Consider the following 22,741-nt stretch of genomic DNA (forward strand, 5'->3'; position numbering starts at 1 on the left):
TTGGAAGTGTGAACGGCCACGGCAAAAAAAATCAGAATGAGGTCACTTCAGGCTGCAGTGTGAACGTAGTCTCACCTAAAAAAACAATATATTGCATTTTTGATGATGTAGTACTAAGTGGCTGAGTACCACAGTTCTATTTTTATGCACTTGTTTATTTGTTTCTATGCAGCAGGAGGCGATTCCTGAATCTCTAAAGAACATGTTGCTGGTTATGGACACTGCAGGGATTTTCCGCAGCTCTGACTCCAGGACAGGATACTCTGATCTGTGGGAAATAACATGGGAACGTATTGTGTGCTTTCTTCCAAACCTGAGGGAAGAGCTGTTCAAACAGACAGTTATAGCAGGTATTCACTTCATTAGCAGGAAGAATTACCATCACAGGAATGATCCGCCCCTTTTACAAAACTAAATTTAATGTCGCTTCCAGAATACTACCAGTAGGATTTGGTCCATTGACTGTCCATCAAAGAACATATTTCATCTCCATGTGACATTCTTCATTAAATGAAACAAAGAAATCCATATTTCCCATCCCAACTGGCTGCTACTGTACTATTAAGCAAATGATTTGACACTGTTGGGATAAAGCTCTTGTTTTACCTTTAATTGTTGTTCTTTTAGAGCCAACTCCCGGCCCTCAAACTGAGCCAGTGCAGTCAGCTTCCACCACTGAACGCCCTTCGACCCCTCAGGAGTCTCCCTCTCTCGCCCGGCCTTCCTCCACAGTCCTGACGCCAGCAGAGACTCCACTGTCCGTCAGTCAAGAACCAACTCAAGACCCTCAGTTAGCTAGTGCCAACGGTAAGCACTAGTGACACGACTCGAGTAAAAATGATAGAGTTAGTTGTATGGTCTGTAATTAATTAATTGCAGTTAATTAAATTTTATTAAAAACTGTACGTTGACAAAAGACGTAATGTTGTATTCAAAAACCCTTTTTGCTGCTAACTAGACATATGAATTCAACTACAAACATAGTTATTGTTTTTAATTTGTTATTCGGGTTTTTCAACCATCAGTGCTATTTTACCCACTCAACTTTCCAGCGTTTCAGGAAGCTCTGATTATTCATGGAGCTTCTTTAGAAATGTGGACTATGGATGCTGATGAGGACGTTAACGTTGGGACGTCTGTGCTGCTGCAACATGTTTAGCATTGAGGTGCTACTTAGCTTCTCCTTAAACCACGTCTTGAGCACAATATAGGTATTTTTTTTCAGCATCTCGGTTTTTGAAGCAAAATGTTTCCCCCCCCCCCAGTGGTTGAAGAGAAGCGGCTTCGCATCCATCGCTGTTGTTTGCGAATGTCACTTGTGTGTCAGATTTACGGGTGTACCAGAAACAAGTGGGTGGAACCTTTGTATGGCGGGGTGTGCATGAGACTGACACAACATCTGTCATGAATAAGAAGGAGTCTTTATGAATGTTTATGACTGTTGTCATGAAGTGTCATTTGGTAAATAAAGACATTTTAATGCAAAGTTTCTTTAAAAGTCCATTAAAAGTGCCAATTTAGCATTATTTTGTCAACATTGACACTTAATACAACTTTGCATTATTTTGCATCATTATTTACCAAATGACACTTCATGACAACAGTCAGACATTCAGAAAGACTCCTTCATGTTCATGACAGATGTTAAGTCATGTTTATGACAGTGTCATGTCAGTCTTATGCATACCCTGTCAAATAAAGAGTTACCAAAAAAAGGTTTAAAAATCCAGTTCACTTAAGCTGAACAGGTTGCCCACTCTAATCACTGTATCGCACAATGTCCTGCGTTAACCTTTTTAACACCTTAAAATCTATGCAATTAATCAAAATGAAGTTGTTAAAAATCCCGGTCGTAGGAGCTTTGTCACGTTTTGACAAAGTACCCCTGGTGCACAAAAGATTTAAGATAATTGTCAAAACAGAGTATAATATGTCTGTTTTGCCTCGTAGGACCAGATCACTCGTCTCCAGCACCTGCTTCAAAATCTCTACCCCTGGCACCGTCGGGCACGTCTCCCGGCCGCTCTTCATTACCGCCAAGTCAGCCACCACTCATCCTGCAGCCGTTAGCTTCCCCTCTGCAGGTGGGCATCCCATCCATGCCTCTCCCGATCATCTTGAACCCCGCTTTAATCGAGGCCACATCTCCTGTTCCACTGCTTCCTGGCCACAAAGCTGCCAGCAGTCCCACTGATGAGTTCCAGTAGAAGAAAGTTCGCCTGACTTGAGGGTCACTGCTCCCATGGCAACAGAGCAACCTGCTTCACATGTTAGGGGACTGCAGCTGGTTTAGGTCTACATAAAGGACACTGTGGTTTCCTTTGTGCTGTCTGTGTTTATTTTCGAATCGTGCTGAATGAGATATTAAACTGACAGGTGTGAAGTAAAGCCACTCTGATGCCGGGTTGTCGTCTCTCTTATGACAAACTTGTTGATCTTACTTTTGTAAAAAGAAAAAAAGAGGATTCTGGGTGTTCTGTCCGCAAAAACAGAATTTACTTGTTGTTTTCCAGATATTTTAAAGTTTTAACATCATGTATATTTTAGCCTGAGACAATAAATTCAACAGAGTAAGCATTCCCCTACACTTCTTTATTCTTAAAACATTTCAAAGAGACTTTTCTTTTCTGGTGGTAAATGTTTAATTTTTTGTGTTTTTATTATTTTTTTATCTAATCTCAACCAAAGTATCAATTTGCTCGGAGAGTTATATCAGAGATTTTATCAAATATTACACAAAGTGTGTGTGATTGTTTCTAATACCTTGTGGGGACCATTTTCCTGACACATACTATGTTGTGGGGACCGAAGCCTGTTTTTGGGTCAGGGGTTAGATTTAGGACTAAGGTGTGAATTGAGTTTTGGATAGGGTTAGGGTTAGCTATGTAATGGTTAGGGTTAGGGTAGGCTTACCCTTAAGCCTAAACCTTACCCTTCCATTGACTTCCAATGAATGGAAGTCATGATATGGGAGACATTCAGCTGTGAAAAACTCCTGGACCCGATGCCATCTTCAAGACAAAGCTCGTCCTCTGAGCTGCAGCTTCCAAGATTCCTCCCGGCGTCTCCACCACTCGGCTCTTCAGACTAGCCAGCTGCAATTAGCAAACACCTGGTGGATCTGTACATCTGCTGAGCTTATTGTAAAGAGCTACTTCTCGGTGAAACGCTGGTTAAAAACGTCATTAAAGGGTTAATGGAGGAGCCATGTCGTAAAGACTTCCTGAAGGTGGAGTTTTAGGAAGAGGAGGAGTTTTTAAAGAGACAGAGGCCCAATTACAAAGTAAAATTTCTTTTAAGTCGTATTTCATTTATACAGGTTTTTTTTTAATGTAACAACTAAAGGTATCATAGTTCTTTTATTGTGCTATAAAATGTAAATATGTGCTTGGAAAATGCATCCTTCTGCCCCTTTAACATAGTCACCAAGGGATCTTATGAAGGAATCAGGAGTCTCCTCCTGTAGTAGTGATTCTCTGCCTCACCATACTCATCCAGAAAGAGCCAGCAGATTACTTCCCCAGCTGAAGGGTGGGAAGTCTGTCATGTAACGCTTCAGGGAGTCAGAAGGCCCCGGAGCCCTCAGCCAATGAGGAATAAATGCTGTCAGTTTCCACTGCAGATTGAGAAAACACCTGGATACTTTCAGAGGAAGAGGCCCTGTGTCTGTGAAAACCTGAAGTCGCAAAGTATTTGAAGTTATTCAATAGATTCAGAATGGTGAGTGGTGTGTAAGAAAATAAAGCCTTCTGTGTTAGGTCCTCTATTTTGTTATCTTCTTTGCTTCCACATCCTAGTGGCTAGAAGCATAAAAACATATTATTATTATTAGTGTCCAAGTAAAAGCAAGGCAACAGAATCTGTTTCCTAAAACTGAAAGATGTATGTTTAAAATAATAGCATGTTGAAGATTAATCAGTTCCATAATTCATTCGGTCAAAAAAACAAAAACAGGTTGCACGTATTTAGCGATAGCCAGCAAATCTGGACATCCCTATTACAGTGAAAAGCTTAAAAAATCGGAGTAAAACATAAAATGAGTTGTGCAACACATAATTCGGAGGAATAGTGTGCCGTCATGAAATAGTTAGAGAGTGCATCTCATAATTGAGAACAATTATGAAAGGCACTCATAATTCTGCTGTTTGGGGTTCTACTCATAATTGAGATGTAGTGAGTTATGACTACATCTCATAATGTAGTCATAACATGAGTACATTTTGAGGTGCACTCATCAGAAAAACAAGTTTGAGCATTTTTCTCTCAATTTTTTTTGTTTTTGAGAATTAGAATTTTTTTTAATATAATTCTCAAAAATGTAGAATATTGGGTAAACGTGAAATATTTTTTTTAACTTTTATTTATTTATTTAAATTATGGCTTACAGGTCAGGAAAGCCCAAAATTCAGTTTCTCAGAAAATTTAAATATCTCTTCAGAACAATCACAGCATGAGTGTCAGGCTTCTGGAAAGCACGTATATTTCTATGCACTCAATTCAATCTGGAGAGACTCAGACGGAGATTCCTCTGACATGGACGTCTGCTTCAGTGCACCATCAGCCTGTGACACCGCAAAGCTGTAATGTTGCTTTGATGGCTGCCATCAGGTCGTCTGCCTTTGGGTCTGGTACCTTCCTGATGACAACGGTCCATATACTCTGTGCTGGCCGGTGAAGAACAGTAACACCGTGGTCACTGACTCCGCTCTTGGCAGTGTGGGCAGGTGACAAGTCCTGTTGGAAAATAACACAAGCATCTCCATGTAGCTGGTCAGCAGCGGGATGTATGAAGTGCTCTAGTCTAGAATTTCCAGGTGGATGGATAAATTGACTGTGGACTTCAGAAAACACAGTGGACTAACGCCAGAAGATGGCAATGCACCCAAAGCCATCGCTGACTCTTGAAATGTCCCACTGGACGTCAAGCAACTTGTATTCTGTGCTTCTGAATTGAATTGAAACATACTTCAGCTTAATTTACTTTGTCAGAAACTCCAGAAGACATAGGAGTTTGCTTCCACAAATGTCCTGGATGATCTACTTCCTGTCAAACAGACCTCGGTTCGTGAGCCTGAAGGACGGTGCGGTCAGCAGGACTGCGGCTAAATGAGATCCGGTGGAAGAGAAATCGAGATCTATGCGAGCAAAAAGGAAATCTGTGCGAGGAGAATGCGGATTTGTGCGAATGGAGAACTTCTCTGCGCCGAGTGGCCCCTTCACGCTTTGCTCGCGGTTAATAATTGTTGTCAGAAGGTGGGCGGATTTAGTCAGGATCCCATCACCACTTATGATTGGTTACATTGTATCCACTCATCTCTACAACCTTTCACCAGTTTCAAGAACATATTCAAGAGAGTGCTTAAATTATTGCAAGTCAGAGTAAGAGTTTTGTCAATCCAAAGCAACATATTTTAAGACAAGGAAATACTAAAGCACAAAAATCTAACAATGTTAAATAGATAGCTTTTCTTTATTGTTCCCTTTTCAACATTTTAGAATTAGAAACTCTTTTTTTTATTATTATTATTCATTCGCTCTACTTTTTCCACTTAGCACTCGACCAATCTAATCTTAAAAACAGAAATGATACAGAAGTGTTGTTGCTACCATGGAGCACTCTACGATGATTGTCCAATTTAATTTGAAGGCTAACTCCCTCTCTTCTGATGGTTTTCTGATGATGGGCTGGTCCAGCAGACTAATGGCAGTCCTGTGTTTCTTCGTGTCTCTACAGCTCATCTGCAGTTTCTGTCTGTCTCCCAGGTTCATCACAGTTAATGTTTCGTAGCACAGTTTCTGGGTGAATACTCATTTCATTTTTGTTAGTTACAACGAGCAACACAGGACTTAACAATCCTGTTTTGAGTTTTGTTATAGAGAAGCCTTATTCTGTTCTGGGGTCTACCGTGAAACCACCAGAGACGATGCAAAGAAGTCTGAAGAATGATTTTACATAAAATCAAGGAAAGTATGGGCAACCTCCTCATAAGACTGTCCTAGAGAAACAGTGTTATTGTTTTGTTGTTCCAACAAATCTGATTTACAATTTATTTGGAAAGCAACTCAGAAATAAAGTAGCTTCTCCTAATGAATCTTCCTCAGGAAAACATTTGTCAGGATTATATCAGTCAGTGTGTTTTGTAAAGACAGACCTTTTGGGAAATTTACGTCAAACAAATACATGTGGGAAAAATAAGAGCAGGGGTCTCAAACTCCAGTCCTCGAGGGCCGCTGTGCCTCAGGTCCAAAACACTGGGATGAAATGGCTTCATCACCTCCTCCTTGTGTAGACCAGTTCTCCAGAGCCTTAATGACCTGATTATTCTATTCTATTGTGCAGCAGAGGCACACCTAAAAGTTGCAGTGCAGTGGCCCTCCAGGACTGGAGTTTGACACCTGTGCCTTATAGGATGAGTCCTAACTCTGCTTCTTGCTTCCCATTGTAACATTTAAGTCTTGGTGTTCTGCTTCTTCGTTTTACATTACTTCAAAATTTGCTTCCCACGTTATCCTTCATTTTCCACCACCAAATAAAGGGAAATTCTCTTACAAATTCAGAATCATTGTAAATTTCCAGGGAGCAGTGAGAGTGGTGGAGGGTCAGGAGGGGAGTAGCATTTGTGCTTTGGGTACCCAAATGGCTAGCAATGGCAATGTTCATATGTAAGGATTTGCCAGTTTTCAAGTGCTAAAAATAGCTTGCTGGAGGGTAGGGCTTGGCAGATCTGCCAGGCTGGGAACTAAGTTATGTTGCCACTCGACGTCTATTTTAACAGAGCGGGTTGTCAGAATGAAACCTGAAGATGGCTCTTTGGCTCCACTTAACTGTAATCTTCTATTTTGTTGTAGAAGAGTCTTAAAGGGTATTTTTAGAGAGTCCGGCTCTTTGTTATTTCCGTCCTTGAGTCTTTTGAAGGACCTTTATTCCTTAAGTCTGTCAACGACATAACTGTTGTCTGCCATCTATAAATACCCAGCGGGGATTGAAAGTCCTCTGATACGTAGCACAAATCGGCTTGTAAATAGATGCAAACGTCCTGCTCAACACTTTCTTTTTACAACTGTCTGTGGAGTCAGAATGAAGTGTTATAATCTTTGGGATTTTGGTGTTATATTTTGCTTAGTTTTATGTTATTTATTATATTCGTTGCTTTTCATAAACAGTTCATTCCTTGGTTCTGAGATTACTTGATTTTTGTTGTGTGCTCTAGTACTATTCTGCTCGTGGTTGCGGTCTTTTATTACAGTATGTCAGTATTTTAGGAGGGATGGTATGCACTGGTATGGAGTATCAGCAATTGGTGGTACATCAAAAAAAAAAAAAAGAATGTAGAATAAAACTGCAATATTTCTTGCCAGTCATCCAAGAATGTGAAAGTCATAATTGTATATAGAATCATCACACATGGTGATATATTCAAAGCCTTTGTTTCTTGTCATTTTAATGATTATGGGTTACAAATAATAAAACCCCAAAATGTTATATTTCAGACAGAGTACAGTGAAAAAGGTCATTAATGGAAACTAATGGTATCACACCCTTCTTGATTTGACTCGGACTAGACAGATAGAGCCTTTCAGTCTGTGTTGGTAATCTCGTTCGGCTCGACACTTCTCTCCTCGTAGTGGTCGAGGATGGACGTTTACAGCACAGGCCATTTCCAGTAAGCTTCATAGTGTCAAACTGGCAGATTACATTACGCCGATGATAAACGTTAGCAATTGTGTAACATTTAAAACTTTAACAGAGCCGCAGCTTCCAGGAAGCAATCGTTTCTCAACTATCAGTCCGAGCATCACACTCTTGTAATACATTACCACTAGCATTAAAAAAAATAAAATAAACTTCAGAAAATCATCTAAACAGAAGCTTTTAAATAGATAAATCTGTGAAACAATGCAGAATATTACCTTTCTTGGACTTTTAGAAAACATTTATGTTTTCACAAACTGTTATATGTTCTTTAAATGGAGTGTTTTCATTTTCAGGAGTAGATAGCTACTAGACTTGTGGTTAGAAACTCGTCATACTGTCTGTATTTATTAAATTAAACCCCTCACAAAAAGCATTTGACTTTCAGGTGAGACTTTTGGAAAATATACATTACAATGACGCATCGAAAACATTTAAGTAAAAGGTGCAATTCCTCTTTGCAAACAATAGCAGCGGAAGTCAGATTAACGTGCCATAAAACACGAACTGAACATTCGGGTTGTCGTCAATGAAGGGACACAGTCACTGGATCACTGATGTTATTATTCAGATAGTAAGAGCTTTCACTCTTACCGTTCACAAATATAGGGCAAGTTATTGATTAGAAAACACTTGAACACACTGTAGCACCACCAACAAATGATCCATCCATCCATCCATCCATCTAACCAAAGCCTGGCGGGCCACCAGGCTTTTCTTGTAGCTGACTCCACCAGGCTAAGCATTGTTCATTTATCTTGGTTTTTATTTTTTTATTTAGGAAAAAAAAAGATTTTGCCTTTTTTAAGACTTTATAGCTAATGTTCAGATATTAATCTTCCAGTCTTCCAAAAATGCATACCTATCAAGTGATATTTTCAAATTTCCTGTCAATTTAAACTTCTTTTGTTTTTTTGTGTTTTTTTTAACTCAAAAAAATGGCGGCCGACCAGACGACTGACCTCGCGCCCCGAGCATCCGGGGCTTAGCGATTTTCTGCGGGGAAACCGTGTACATACATAGAATTGTTCCAGTCCATCAATTAAATTAAAATGTGTGGTAGTGTATGTGCAACTACATCTGCATGCGCATATCCGAATCTCAGCAACACTGTCGGTGAACCAGCTTTGTGTCAGTGGATCCTGGCTTTTCACACCCCTAAAAATATCTCTTACCAAGTGTGCGGATCAAAGGGGGCAGCAGCCCTGCTATGAATACCCCTCCGGTATTTAACCTAAAGCCTCCCCTCAGCGGAGGCTTCCAGGGAGGGGACGAGAGCAAAGAGCCCGCCGCTCCGCATCCAGAGCACAGAAGAGGAAGGAGAACTTTGAAATGAGCGCACTGAAGGTGAGCTGATCATAAAAAAAAATCTATCTGTCTATCTATCTATCTATATATATATATGTCAGTGCTCTCTTCTAACGAGGAAAGCTATTTGGACAAACGGAGCACAAAACCGACGAAAGATTTCGTTGAATTTTGGAATCTCGGAATATTTTATTTTTTATTCTTTTATTAATAAAAAAAAGCCAAATGACATAAAATTCCTGGACTCGGAGCTATACTTTCACTTAATGTACAGAGAAGGAACTTTGAAATAGTACATTTGACGTGACGGACATCCGCTGAAAGTTTTATCCGCACCGTGGGAAAAATAATAGGCCGCGGCACCACAAATCCTCAAGGCTGGTTTTGCTTCGAAGTCGACGAGAATTGTGAGTAATTCTAGTTTAATGTACAGAATGGAAGAGGAGCCGGGGCGTCAAATACTTGATAGACCCGGTGAGAAGAGGAGGAATCACACTGAAGGACGGCGACTTTTAAAGCAGCCACTGTTGAGCAGCTGGAAAAACCTGAATGGGATCATGGTCGGCATGTTCGTGTCCGTTCTTTCCCTTGGACTTTGCATTTTGGTGATAATACGGACCTCAGAATTGCAGTCCAGGATACTGAGTCTGGAGCAGCAACAGGACGCAAAGTTGTCCGCCTGGATGATGACTGTGGAGCAGGTGGAGACCCTGATCATGAGTCGGCTGGACCAGTTACTGGAGGAGGTAACGCATAAAACACTAACACTACTTCTACAACATTTAATTAAAGGACACAAATAAGCCCAAATGAGGTGGGTAACATATTCATATCTTAATAATAAGAATAAAAAAAATGTCTTAAATAAAGGCCAATTCAGTAAAGGTGGGTGTATTTAATTTTTCTGCAAACTATGATACTCAGCAGACATCTTGTCTTTTCCGTTCTCACGGCTTGTAGCTAATCTAATTAATCTTGTCTCTCAAAGAATAATTTCTGTATCTGTTATTAAAAATTAGTTGTAGTTTATGTAGTGAGAGAAATTACGGAAGAGGATTAGGGCCACCGAAAAAAAAGAAAAAGAATTATGACTTTAAAGTCAGAACTCTGACTTTCTGACTTTATTCTCTGAGAATAAAGAATTCTCAGAATGACGCATCGAAAACATTTAAGTAAATGTACTCCTGTTGATTAATATGCACTGTCCCTCATGAAGCAAATTCAATTCAAATAAATTGCAAAGGGGCAAATTCTCAGAATCTCAGAATTCTGAGATTAAAGTCAGAAAGTCAGAGTTCTGACTTTAAAGTCAGAATTTTTATTTTATTTTGTTTCAGTGGCCCTAATCCTCTTCCTTAGAGAACTAGTTACAAAGTCTCTCAAGCATCTTTGACTAATTTTGGTGACACAACTTGAGTCGATTTCAACCAGTACATTGCGTAATAAAGATTTTATAACCTTTTCTGGGTGTAGTTGGTTTAAGCTGTAAGAATGCGCTGGTTACTCAGGTTTATGAAGAACTTGTGTAGAGTGACCTTCCAGGTAGGTTTTATCAGAGTTGCCTTCTTTTGTTCCAACATAAGGTTATATTTTGATAGAATTACAGAATGATGTAGTCGAGACAAATAATCAAGTCCCACAAAGTCATTAGTTTACATCGATATGATTTGTCGTTTATACTTTTCTCTTTTTTCTTTCTACCAAAAACTGGGTGATAAAAGTCTTCAGTTTGAAGAATGACTGAAAATAGATAGTCCTAAAGTTTGTATCATCTTATTTAAATTTGTGTTTATCTATAACATTAACACAAGCAACTATAAGGTTATTTCTAAATTAAATGAAATGAATATGGCAATGAAGGAGCAATATTTCCTACAAAAGACTTTGAAAGAATAAAAACATTGAAACTCTGATGCCAAAGGTATAAATTTGTGAGGAAATATTACAATTTAGAAGGCATTTGTTTATGATATTAAAAAAGTAAGATATTACCTGGTGTTGTGAAGTTGTAAGCGTGCCTGTCAAAAAATAAAAAGTAAATAAATACAGAGAGAATAAAGTTTAAGATTTGTACTATAAAAAAAGATCTTAACACTATCTGGAGGACATGAGAGGCAGGAAAGATGTCTCTAATGTTTCAATTCTCCACAATCCTGAACAATCTTAAATTTTCATTAGGATTCTAGTTGGCTAGACTTATAGCAGACATACATATTTTCATGTATGTCTAGAAAATATGAAGATTCGGGGAAACAAGTTACCTGGTCTAGTTGAAAAAGAGTCAACCAGCTATTCTGCAACGCTGCAACCCCTGGAGACTGGACCGCAACCTCCTTCCTTTGCCAACTAAATGTTCTGCCTGTCGATTTATTTATGGTCTGAAACGGTCTCTTTTCTGCCTCTCAGACGGTAGAATGTCGGATTTCACACTCAGGGTTGCAGATAGTTTACCTTCTCTCAGATAAAATCTCAGTGCCCTGGGTCTCAAAGCCAGGTATGAGTTGTGAAAGAACGTTGGAATGGGAAACCCATCAGGCCACGGGTTCTGCCAGTGGGAGGTGGAGGTGTCGCAGTAGTTGGTGTCTATTCGTTACTTTACTTAAATACCTCTATTCAAAGACCTAACTTTAGGAACAGAAGAGAGATTGTCCTCCAAAACGGGGCTTAGTCAGACTGGTAAAGCGAATATTCTCTGAAATCAGATATACATTATCTGAATGGGTTTTTTTAAATTTAGTTTTGTTTTAAGAAAACCTCAGTGACGTGCATTCAGGGGAGGCACCTGTCATCATGGAAGAACAATATACAATGATAAGGCAATTTGTATTGTTATTTCCACCCTGTGGTTTGCACTATAAAGCATTTATTTTTCATTTAGCTTAACCAATTTTGATTATTTTTTCTTCAAAATGGCTAAATTTTAGCATTTTTCCATTCAAATGCTGGGAAGCGAAGCCGGTGATTCAGCAGTGATCTCAGCCTCACCTGGGATTGATCAACCTCTCGCTAACACCGCACTGGCTGCCATTCAGTGGGAGCATTCTCCTCCTGTCTATACGTTGCCAAAAAAAATGGCTGAAAAACATTTAATATATGAATTACTTTTCAATAATTTAGATTAGGTATGCAATGTATTTTTGTCACCGACTGTATGTGTGTAAGGTGTTTCGTGTGCTGAGGAGCGATCAGAAAGGACAGAGAACAGAATCCAGGTGAGGCTGGCAGTTGCTTTGCCTCATGGCAGGGGGCGCTCATGATCCCAGACATTGGTCTTGTGACTCCAAGTCTGCAGAGTAAGAGACAGCGAGATAGACATACAGTAAATAAGTGAAGTGCAGCGATATATACCAACAGTGACAGACTTCTGACTGGTTTTTTTCTTCTTCTTTTTCTGTGTAGAAACTTGCAATACAAATGTCAAAGACACGGGAGGTCCGAGATGCACCACAAAGCTGCCTTTGTCCTCCAGGTATGGTTAAAGCAGTGATGTGAGATTAAAGCAATGATGTGAGATTAAACAGTGTTGTGAGATTAAAGCAGTGATGTGAGATTAAATCAGTGATGTGAGATTAAAGCAGTGATGTGAGATTAAAGCAGTGATGTGAGATTAAACAGTGATGTGAGATTAAACAGTGTTGTGTGATTAAGGCAGTGATGTGAGATTAAAGCAGTGATGTGAGATTAAGGCAGTGATGTGAGATTAAAGCAGTGATGTGAGATTAAACAGTGATGTGAGATTAAAGCAATGATGTGAGATTAAACAGTGTTGTGAGATTAAGGCAGTGATGTGAGATTAAAGCAGTGATGTGAGATTAAAGCAGTGATGTGAGATTAAGGCAGTGATGTGAGATTAAAGCAGTGATGTGAGATTAAAGCAATGATGTGAGATTAAAGCAGTGATGTGAGATTAAACAGTGATGTGAGATTAAAGCAATGATGTGAGATTAAACAGTGTTGTGAGATTAAGGCAGTGATGTGAGATTAAAGCAGTGATGTGAGATTAAAGCAATGATGTGAGATTAAAGCAGTGATGTGAGATTAAACAGTGATGTAAGATTAAACAGTGTTGTGAGATTAAACAGTGATGTGAAATTAAACAGTGTTGTGAGATTAAAGCAGTGATGTGAGATTAAAGCAGTGATGTGAGATTAAAGCAGTGATGTGAGATTAAACAGTGTTGTGAGATTAAAGCAGTGATGTGAGATTAAAGCAGTGATGTGAGATTAAAGCAGTGATGTGAGATTAAAGCAGTGATGTGAGATTAAAGCAGTGATGTGAGATTAAAGCAATGATGTGAGATTAAACAGTGTTGTAAGATTAAGGCAGTGATGTGAGATTAAAGCAGTGATGTGAGATTAAAGCAATGATGTGAGATTAAACAGTGTTGTAAGATTAAGGCAGTGATGTGAGATTAAAGCAGTGATGTGAGATTAAAGCAATGATGTGAGATTAAACAGTGTTGTGAGATTAAACAGTGATGTGAAATTAAACAGTGTTGTGAGATTAAAGCAGTGATGTGAGATTAAAGCAGTGATGTGAGATTGAAGCAATGATGTGAGATTAAACAGTGTTGTGAGATTAAAGCAGTGATGTGAGATTAAAGCAGTGATGTGAGATTAAAGCAGTGATGTGAGATTAAACAGTGTTGTGTGATTAAGGCAGTGATGTGAGATTAAAGCAGTGATGTGAGATTAAAGCAGTGATGTGAGATTAAAGCAATGATGTGAGATTAAACAGTGTTGTGAGATTAAGGCAGTGATGTGAGATTAAAGCAGTGATGTGAGATTAAAGCAATGATGTGAGATTAAAGCAGTGATGTGAGATTAAACAGTGATGTGAGATTAAAGCAATGATGTGAGATTAAACAGTGTTGTGAGATTAAGGCAGTGATGTGAGATTAAAGCAGTGATGTGAGATTAAAGCAATGATGTGAGATTAAAGCAGTGATGTGAGATTAAACAGTGATGTAAGATTAAACAGTGTTGTGAGATTAAACAGTGATGTGAAATTAAACAGTGTTGTGAGATTAAAGCAGTGATGTGAGATTAAAGCAGTGATGTGAGATTAAACAGTGATGTGAGATTAAACAGTGATGTGAGATTAAACAGTGATGTGAGATTAAAGCAGTGATGTGAGATTAAAGCAGTGATGTGAGATTAAAGCAGTGATGTGAGATTAAAGCAGTGATGTGAGATTAAAGCAGTGATGTGAGATTAAAGCAATGATGTGAGATTAAACAGTGTTGTAAGATTAAGGCAGTGATGTGAGATTAAAGCAGTGATGTGAGATTAAAGCAATGATGTGAGATTAAAGCAGTGATGTGAGATTAAAGCAGTGATGTGAGATTAAAGCAGTGATGTGAGATTAAACAGTGATGTGAGATTAAACAGTGATGTGAGATTAAACAGTGATGTGAGATTAAAGCAGTGATGTGAGATTAAAGCAGTGATGTGAGATTAAACAATGATGTGAGATTAAACAGTGTTGTGAGATTAAAGCAGTGATGTAAGATTAAACAGTGATGTGAGATTAAACAGTGTTGTGAGATTAAAGCAGTGATGTGAGATTAAAGCAGTGATGTGAGATTAAACAATGATGTGAGATTAAACAGTGATGTGAGATTAAAGCAGTGATGTGAGATTAAACAGTGATGTGAGATTAAACAGTGTTGTGAGATTAAAGCAGTGTTGTGAGATTAAACAGTGATGTGAGATAAAACAGTGATGTGAGATTAAACAATGATGTGAGATTAAACAGTGATGTGAGATTAAAGCAGTGATGTGAGATTAAACAGTGTTGTGAGATTAAAGCAGTGTTGTGAGATTAAACAGTGATGTGAGATTAAACAGTGATGTGAGATTAAACAATGATGTGAGATTAAACAGTGATGTGAGATTAAACAGTGATGTGAGATTAAACAGTGATGTAAGATTAAACAGTGATGTGAGATTAAACAGTGTTGTGAGATTAAAGCAGTGATGTGAGATTAAACAGTGATGTGAGATTAAACAGTGATGTGAGATTAAACAGTGATGTAAGATTAAACAGTGATGTGAGATTAAACAGTGTTGTGAGATTAAAGCAGTGATGTGAGATTAAACAGTGATGTGAGATTAAACAGTGTTGTGAGATTAAACAGTGATGTGAAATTAAACAGTGTTGTGAGATTAAAGCAGTGATGTGAGATTAAAGCAGTGATGTGAGATTAAACAGTGATGTGAGATTAAACAGTGATGTGAGATTAAAGCAGTGATGTGAGATTAAAGCAGTGATGTGAGATTAAAGCAGTGATGTGAAATTAAACAGTGTTGTGAGATTAAAGCAGTGATGTGAGATTAAAGCAGTGATGTGAGATTAAACAGTGATGTGAGATTAAACAGTGATGTGAGATTAAACAGTGATGTGAGATTAAAGCAGTGATGTGAGATTAAAGCAGTGATGTGAGATTAAACAATGATGTGAGATTAAACAGTGTTGTGAGATTAAAGCAGTGATGTAAGATTAAACAGTGTTGTGAGATTAAACAGTGATGTGAGATTAAAGCAGTGATGTAAGATTAAACAGTGTTGTGAGATTAAACAGTGATGTGAGATTAAACAGTGTTGTGAGATTACAGCAGTGATGTGAGATTAAAGCAGTGATGTGAGATTAAACAGTGATGTGAGATTAAACAGTGATGTGAGATTAAACAGTGATGTGAGATTAAACAATGATGTGAGATTAAACAGTGATGTGAGATTAAAGCAGTGATGTGAGATTAAACAGTGATGTGAGATTAAACAGTGTTGTGAGATTAAAGCAGTGTTGTGAGATTAAACAATGATGTGAGATTAAAGCAGTGATGTGAGATTAAACAGTGATGTGAGATTAAACAGTGTTGTGAGATTAAAGCAGTGTTGTGAGATTAAACAGTGATGTGAGATTAAACAGTGATGTGAGATTAAACAATGATGTGAGATTAAACAGTGATGTGAGATTAAAGCAGTGATGTGAGATTAAACAGTGATGTGAGATTAAACAGTGTTGTGAGATTAAAGCAGTGTTGTGAGATTAAACAGTGATGTGAGATTAAACAGTGATGTGAGATTAAACAATGATGTGAGATTAAACAGTGATGTGAGATTAAACAGTGATGTGAGATTAAACAGTGATGTAAGATTAAACAGTGATGTGAGATTAAACAGTGTTGTGAGATTAAAGCAGTGATGTGAGATTAAACAGTGATGTGAGATTAAACAGTGATGTGAGATTAAACAGTGATGTAAGATTAAACAGTGATGTGAGATTAAACAGTGTTGTGAGATTAAAGCAGTGATGTGAGATTAAACAGTGATGTGAGATTAAACAATGATGTGAGATTAAACAGTGTTGTGAGATTAAAGCAGTGATGTGAGATTAAACAGTGATGTAAGATTAAACAGTGTTGTGAGATTAAACAGTGATGTGAAATTAAACAGTGTTGTGAGATTAAAGCAGTGATGTGAGATTAAAGCAGTGATGTGAGATTAAACAGTGATGTGAGATTAAACAGTGATGTGAGATTAAAGCAGTGATGTGAGATTAAAGCAGTGATGTGAGATTAAAGCAGTGATGTGAGATTAAACAGTGTTGTGAGATTAAAGCAGTGATGTGAGATTAAAGCAATGATGTGAGATTAAACAGTGTTGTGAGATTAAACAGTGATGTGAGATTAAACAGTGATGTGAGATTAAAGCAGTGATGTGAGATTAAAGCAGTGATGTGAGATTAAACAATGATGTGAGATTAAACAGTGTTGTGAGATTAAAGCAGTGATGTAAGATTAAACAGTGTTGTGAGATTAAACAGTGATGTGAGATTAAAGCAGTGATGTAAGATTAAACAGTGTTGTGAGATTAAACAGTGATGTGAGATTAAACAGTGTTGTGAGATTAAAGCAGTGATGTGAGATTAAAGCAGTGATGTGAGATTAAACAGTGATGTGAGATTAAACAGTGTTGTGAGATTAAACAGTGTTGTGAGATTAAAGCAGTGATGTGAGATTAAAGCAGTGATGTGAGATTAAACAATGATGTGAGATTAAACAGTGATGTGAGATTAAAGCAGTGATGTGAGATTAAACAGTGATGTGAGATTAAACAGTGTTGTGAGATTAAAGCAGTGTTGTGAGATTAAACAGTGATGTGAGATTAAACAGTGATGTGAGATTAAACAATGATGTGAGATTAAACAGTGATGTGAGATTAAAGCAGTGATGTGAGATTAAACAGTGATGTGAGATTAAACAGTGTTGTGAGATTAAAGCAGTGTTGTGAGATTAAACAGTGATGTGAGATTAAACAGTGATGTGAGATTAAACAATGATGTGAGATTAAACAGTGATGTGAGATTAAACAGTGATGTGAGATTAAACAGTGATGTAAGATTAAACAGTGATGTGAGATTAAACAGTGTTGTGAGATTAAAGCAGTGATGTGAGATTAAACAGTGATGTGAGATTAAACAGTGATGTGAGATTAAACAGTGATGTGAGATTAAACAGTGATGTAAGATTAAACAGTGATGTGAGATTAAACAGTGTTGTGAGATTAAAGCAGTGATGTGAGATTAAACAGTGATGTGAGATTAAACAATGATGTGAGATTAAACAGTGTTGTGAGATTAAAGCAGTAATGTGAGATTAAAGCAGTGATGTGAGATTAGTGGTACAATTATATTTAAGCATGTTTAAAGTTATAATGTCATAAAATTGGAGCATCCTGTTAGTGTAAGAAAGTGGACTTGAAGTTGGGCCAGCGTCTCTTTATGAAGCTCCAGCTCTTCAGTAGATCAACTAAACAGAGGAAGTCCTTGTGTTTGACAGAGTGCAGAACAAACGGTAGGACTTACGGTTTCAGGATGGATTTCAGGATGTTGTGGACGCCCTATGTATGTGTCATCATCAGGACTGGTGTGATGATTACTGGGACTGTCCTTCTCACATGAAGGGCTAAATTATCTAAAAGCAAATGGACTGTTCAGTAACTTGTAAAATGGGCTGTACTTAATTATTTATTCTGCCCACAGCTAACTCTGAATTAGACTCAAAACTGGGAAAAAATGCCCACACTAGTGAATAATTTCAGTAGAAATCAAGGTTGTATATTGACTAGGATGTTGGTTCTGCAGTAACCTGTGGGAGGAGACGTATGTGGTACGAGGTCCAGGTGTTGTTCCATCCAATGTCCATCCATTTTGAAAAGGTTCAAAAGGTCTCACTTTTTTTGTGTGACTACTTTGTAAAGAGCAGCATTTTCCTTCCTGACCAAAGTTACTTTTTAAACAAATCTTGGAGTTTGATTTGGGGAATCATACTCCAAATCTTACTCCGAGATTTGCATATTCCTGTACATTCAGCTGTCTCTGTGGTGGCTTGTGGTCAATTTAGCTTTTTACAAATGCCCTCAGAAACAGTCGAGCCTTGTAGTCTTTGTGGCTCTGAACACAGCGTACGCGGTTGGTTGTCACTACTGCAGTATTTGCACCGTATTGTTTTAGCACGTCTTTAGCCATGTGATAAATGAGTGAATGAGTCATAATTGACAAACAGACTTGGAGAGTGTCATCAAAGATAAATTGCCAAAATATTATAATAAAAACTTGCCATAGGATGGATTTGATTTCTCTTCTGTTTTTGAAATTTCTCTGTTTAACTGAGTTATTTATTTTAAAATTGTGTTTTTGACCACAGGAAGTTATAATCGATAATTATCTCATTCTTATCCTCCAGCAGGAGTTATTAAGGTTTTCTGAAGCCTGGTGGTGGATATTGACTGTTTTGCCACTTGCTGTCTGTCCGCTCTATAACATTTCGTTTGTAAGCTGAAAGAAGTGTATGTTCTGTGGTTGTGCTATTCAGGAAAATGCAGCTGTCTCAGTGCCCCAAAATATAAACCCTTGACTGAGAGCCACGAATACCAAAGCAGCTGCCAGAGTAACAGCTTTACTAAGGTACATGTAGATCACTGTGTCCTCAAAATATTCTAATTAGCTGCCCTGTTGATAGCCTTTTGCTGCTAACACCCTGGGATCAAAAATGTGCTACAAGCTAGAGTACCTTTTGTTGTTTGTTTCTTTCTTTTTTTTTATTAATGGAATACAGTAGGATTTAAAAACACGGCATATGCTGCACCCTGTTTTTCTTTTGATACAGGTTTGTCAGATGAATGAGGATGTGTAATTATTAAAAGTAGTAATCATTGGGAGCCCCAGTGGCCCCCACAAACAACTGAGTACATACGGTTCTTGAGAGACGTAATAGGAGTGTCTTTGTCTAATATTTAGGCATAAAGTATAGATGGGCATTATTTTCAGGTACGGTTTAGCTTAGCTTAATTTACCTTAGGTTACCTCATGCAGACGACAGGTAACATTAGATTACCTAACACCTGCACACTTAAGTCCCAATGAGTGTCACACCTATCAACACTTAATAAGTGTGACAGTAAATGTCACACTTATTAAGTGTCACAATACTTAATAATAGGGAACCACTAATAGGGAAGGTGAGCTGGGTTTAGACCGTCGTGAGACAGGTTAGTTTTATCCTACTGATAATGTGTTGTTGCTATAATAAGTGCACACACCTAAAGTGTGTGACACCTTAAGTGTTTCAAGATGTGAGGCACACACTTATTGGCGTGAAGTTTTCTCAACAGACACACGTAAAGAAACAGGGAGAAAACAAAAAAAGTTAACAAACGCAAATAATGCAAACGGAAGAAGTAGAAGAAGAAAGTGAGAAAATGTGGTTCTTTTATCTTCCTGTAGCCTCATTCTATGGTAGTATAACTACAGAAATAGCTCATGATAACCTCAGGCAGTCTAACTGCATACTTTAAGTTTTAAGGTTCATTTCAAGCCTCGTCTCACTGCCTCATGAACTAAAACTGGGAGCTGGTTCCACAGGAGACAACTAAAGGATCTGCCTCCCATTCTGCTTTTTTGAACTGATGGGAACCAGCAGTAAACCTGCGGTCTGGGAGCAAAGTGCTCTGTTGGGAACTTATGAAACAATCAGATCTCTGATGTGTGACTGTGTTGGAGGAGCTGTCATGAGCTAGGACTTAATTAGAGTCCATGTCAGCATGCAGGCATGGCTGCAACAAAAACTTACTTTTTTTGTTGCAGCTTAAACCGAGGCGGTTCATCGTGGGTGCACACGCGATGTTCCTACTTCAGTTAAATATTCATCCTAAACCCATTATTTTCAGAATCAAACATTTTCCTGGTTTTATTTTCAAGTAGGGTTTTTTTTCCAGATGGTGGCTTGCTGGGAGGCAGTCACATGATGACTGTATAATGTCATCAGAATAGTACCAGGTGTTTTCTTATAAAATTGAGTATTGTATTTTTGTTTACAAGTTTATTTATTTATTTCTCTTATTATTATTATTATTATTATTATTATTATTATTATTATTATTATTATTATTATTATTATTATTATTATTATTATTATTATTATTATTATTATTATTATTATTATTATTTTGTATACTTTAAGAGTTTATTTGAGTTGGAAGTAATTGCTTAGTTTTTGATTGTTTGGAGTGTCTGTGGGCGGAGCCTGTGGCTTTAAAAGCAGGGCTCTGCTCCACAGGCAGTCAGTCTGTGGTTAGACTCACACTGGAGGTGAGACTGTTGATCTGAAGCTGGAAAAAAAATCCTCTAAAACAATCTCTGACCTGGACTAGTCATTATGCTTGACTAAATCATAAGAGAACCCCGTCACAGTGATACGTGGGAAGGGAAGCTCTTAAATTGTATTCCGGATTAAACAGGGAGACGATTAGGGGAGGCTAAAATAGGTGATATGATCTCTCTTTATAATTTTTATCAGTACAAATTCTTTAAAGATTTTTACAGCATTGTCTGATTAAGATATTCCCTAATGATTTTTTTTGTGTGTGTGTGTGAAACCTTCACACAGACATAGACAAAGGAAAAAAGACAAGTGAATAAAGTTTTACTTGCACGGAGAGACGGACAGAAATATGCTTTTGTTACAATTTCTTACTGCTGTGCAGCCCGTTCTGCCATACTCTCCCTTTTTATTTCCTTAGGGGCGGTCCCTCGTTACATAGATAATTTTTGTTATCTCATGTTGTTACATAGCATTGCTGTTCCTTCAGGTATTTCTTCTGTTATCTTGAGTGCAGACACGGCGCACCGACGAGCTGACAGTTCAGTTTCTGTTTGCTCCCTTCTGCAGCTGCAAGGCAGGAACAGAAAAACTCAGAACAATGGGAGAGCAGAACAACAACTTCACACATCAAATACAGCGAACATAAGATAACGTACACTAAATATTTCCAACAGCCCCCAAAATTTGAAGTGTAGCAACAGAAACTCCAACAGCTCCACAGACTGCAACAGCAGAAAGCGGTGGCTATGTCTACGTCAATGGACCACACTTCCAGCCAATCAGAGACGGACAACGTTTGGGTCCAGTTAGCTTGAGTGCAAAACCACCAGCAAATCAAAATGCAGCACAAAGTGGTAGAAATTCCAAAAACAAACTATATTGTAACACAAGAGGACAGAGCAAACTGAGCATTAAATTGTGTGAACCCTAAAGGTATTCAGGAAATATTTTAGATACTTCAACATTTCTTGAGCGGTGACATACGTGGGGAAAAATGCTTTTGTCTATTTTCAGGATTTGACTGAAAGATGACACAACTTGTTACAGTTTATCCAGAATACTTCTTATACACGTTACTGTAGGTTTTTGGAGATAGACACAGAAGAAAACACACATACGCAAGATGGCTGATCAGCAGCCGCTGTGGACTATTAATATTTATTATTATTATTTGTTACAGCTGTAGTCATGGATGTGTTTAGAGTACTCAAACACAATGATGGGGAGTGAACACTTTTTGAGACGACACGACATCACTGTTTTAACTTCACATCACCACTTTAACCAAACATTTTGTCCTACCCGTTTCCTGCTGTTTTCTTTTTTCTTTTTCAGAAACAGCTCATAGACATTTAGAAACATGTTAAAAATAAAATGATCTCTTTCAACTAAATCTTATGTTTATTGTTCAGAAGTTGTTGAATCTGTCAATGTGCTCCCATCTTTTTTTTTTCTTTCTTTTGTTTTTGGAGTTAAGAGATCTTTAAACAATGCCTGATGCGGCCGGGTGCCTTTCTTTTTATCTGTGCAGCTGACACAGGGTGAGTGTGCTCCAGGGTCATGGGACTCGTTATTAAAGTAGACTCGCCGGTTCACCTTGACATTTGTGTTGACAGGAAAAGCCCACAGCGTATCACCTTCTGTGGTTTTGATATATTCACAGGACAGCTGCCAATGGATAGACAAACTGGGGAGAGTGTGGCAACCAGAGACAAGGAACAGGAAGAGGCAGCATGCTGATGCATGTGTGCAATGCATACGTACATTGTGGCATAATCGCTTGGCAAGATGCATTTTTGAGGATTCCTTTGTTGAAAAATGATTGTCCAAACACTGATAAACCCCAAACCTGAGTATTGCAGAATGTCAAAAGTAAGATTTAGTTGCTATAATTTTTCTAAAGGGAAACTGTATAAGTGTATAACGGTTATCCCTAAAAAAGGACAGGACGTATTTTTTTAATCTGGGGTCAGATAAAAAAAAAAATAGATAAAGACTCCACTTGATTCTCCTCCTACTGAACGATGTCGCCTTTAAATGTTGATTTCAAAATTTCAGGTGTTGGCCAAACAATA

The 22,741-nt window shown here is 38.0% G+C and overlaps 2 protein-coding genes and 1 long non-coding RNA gene across 16 annotated transcripts in view; 2 read left to right on the forward strand and 1 right to left on the reverse strand.

Annotated features, from left to right (window-relative positions):
• gbf1 (golgi brefeldin A resistant guanine nucleotide exchange factor 1) overlaps positions 1-2,580 on the forward strand; it is a 56,618-nt gene extending 54,038 nt beyond the window's left edge. For 6 of the 7 annotated variants that reach the window (XM_044137115.1, XM_044137118.1, XM_044137116.1 and 3 more), the window contains 3 exons: positions 173-350; positions 628-807; positions 1,951-2,580. In XM_044137115.1, the coding sequence (XP_043993050.1) occupies positions 173-350; positions 628-807; positions 1,951-2,207 (615 nt within the window). In that variant the 3' untranslated portion in view covers positions 2,208-2,580. The remainder of the gene's footprint in view (positions 1-172; positions 351-627; positions 808-1,950) is intronic. The other variant, XM_044137117.1, reaches the window with a different exon arrangement.
• Positions 2,581-4,417: 1,837 nt separating this feature from the next.
• LOC122842876 lies at positions 4,418-11,653 on the reverse strand. The gene is made up of 3 exons (XR_006372633.1): positions 11,263-11,653; positions 10,994-11,019; positions 4,418-4,734 (listed from the first exon to the last, which is right to left on the reverse strand). It is a non-coding gene; the product is annotated as an uncharacterized LOC122842876 (long non-coding RNA).
• LOC122842872 (collagen alpha-1(XIII) chain-like) overlaps positions 8,937-22,741 on the forward strand; it is a 43,941-nt gene continuing 30,136 nt past the window's right edge. For 7 of the 8 annotated variants that reach the window (XM_044137127.1, XM_044137130.1, XM_044137135.1 and 4 more), the window contains exons 1-2: positions 8,953-9,747; positions 12,401-12,470. In XM_044137127.1, the coding sequence (XP_043993062.1) occupies positions 9,427-9,747; positions 12,401-12,470 (391 nt within the window). In that variant the 5' untranslated portion in view covers positions 8,953-9,426. Of the gene's footprint in view, positions 9,748-12,400; positions 12,471-22,741 lie in introns of all 8 variants that reach the window. The other variant, XM_044137129.1, reaches the window with a different exon arrangement.

Source organism: Gambusia affinis, linkage group LG13, assembly GCF_019740435.1.
Source record: "Gambusia affinis linkage group LG13, SWU_Gaff_1.0, whole genome shotgun sequence".
Lineage (NCBI taxonomy): Eukaryota > Metazoa > Chordata > Actinopteri > Cyprinodontiformes > Poeciliidae > Gambusia > Gambusia affinis.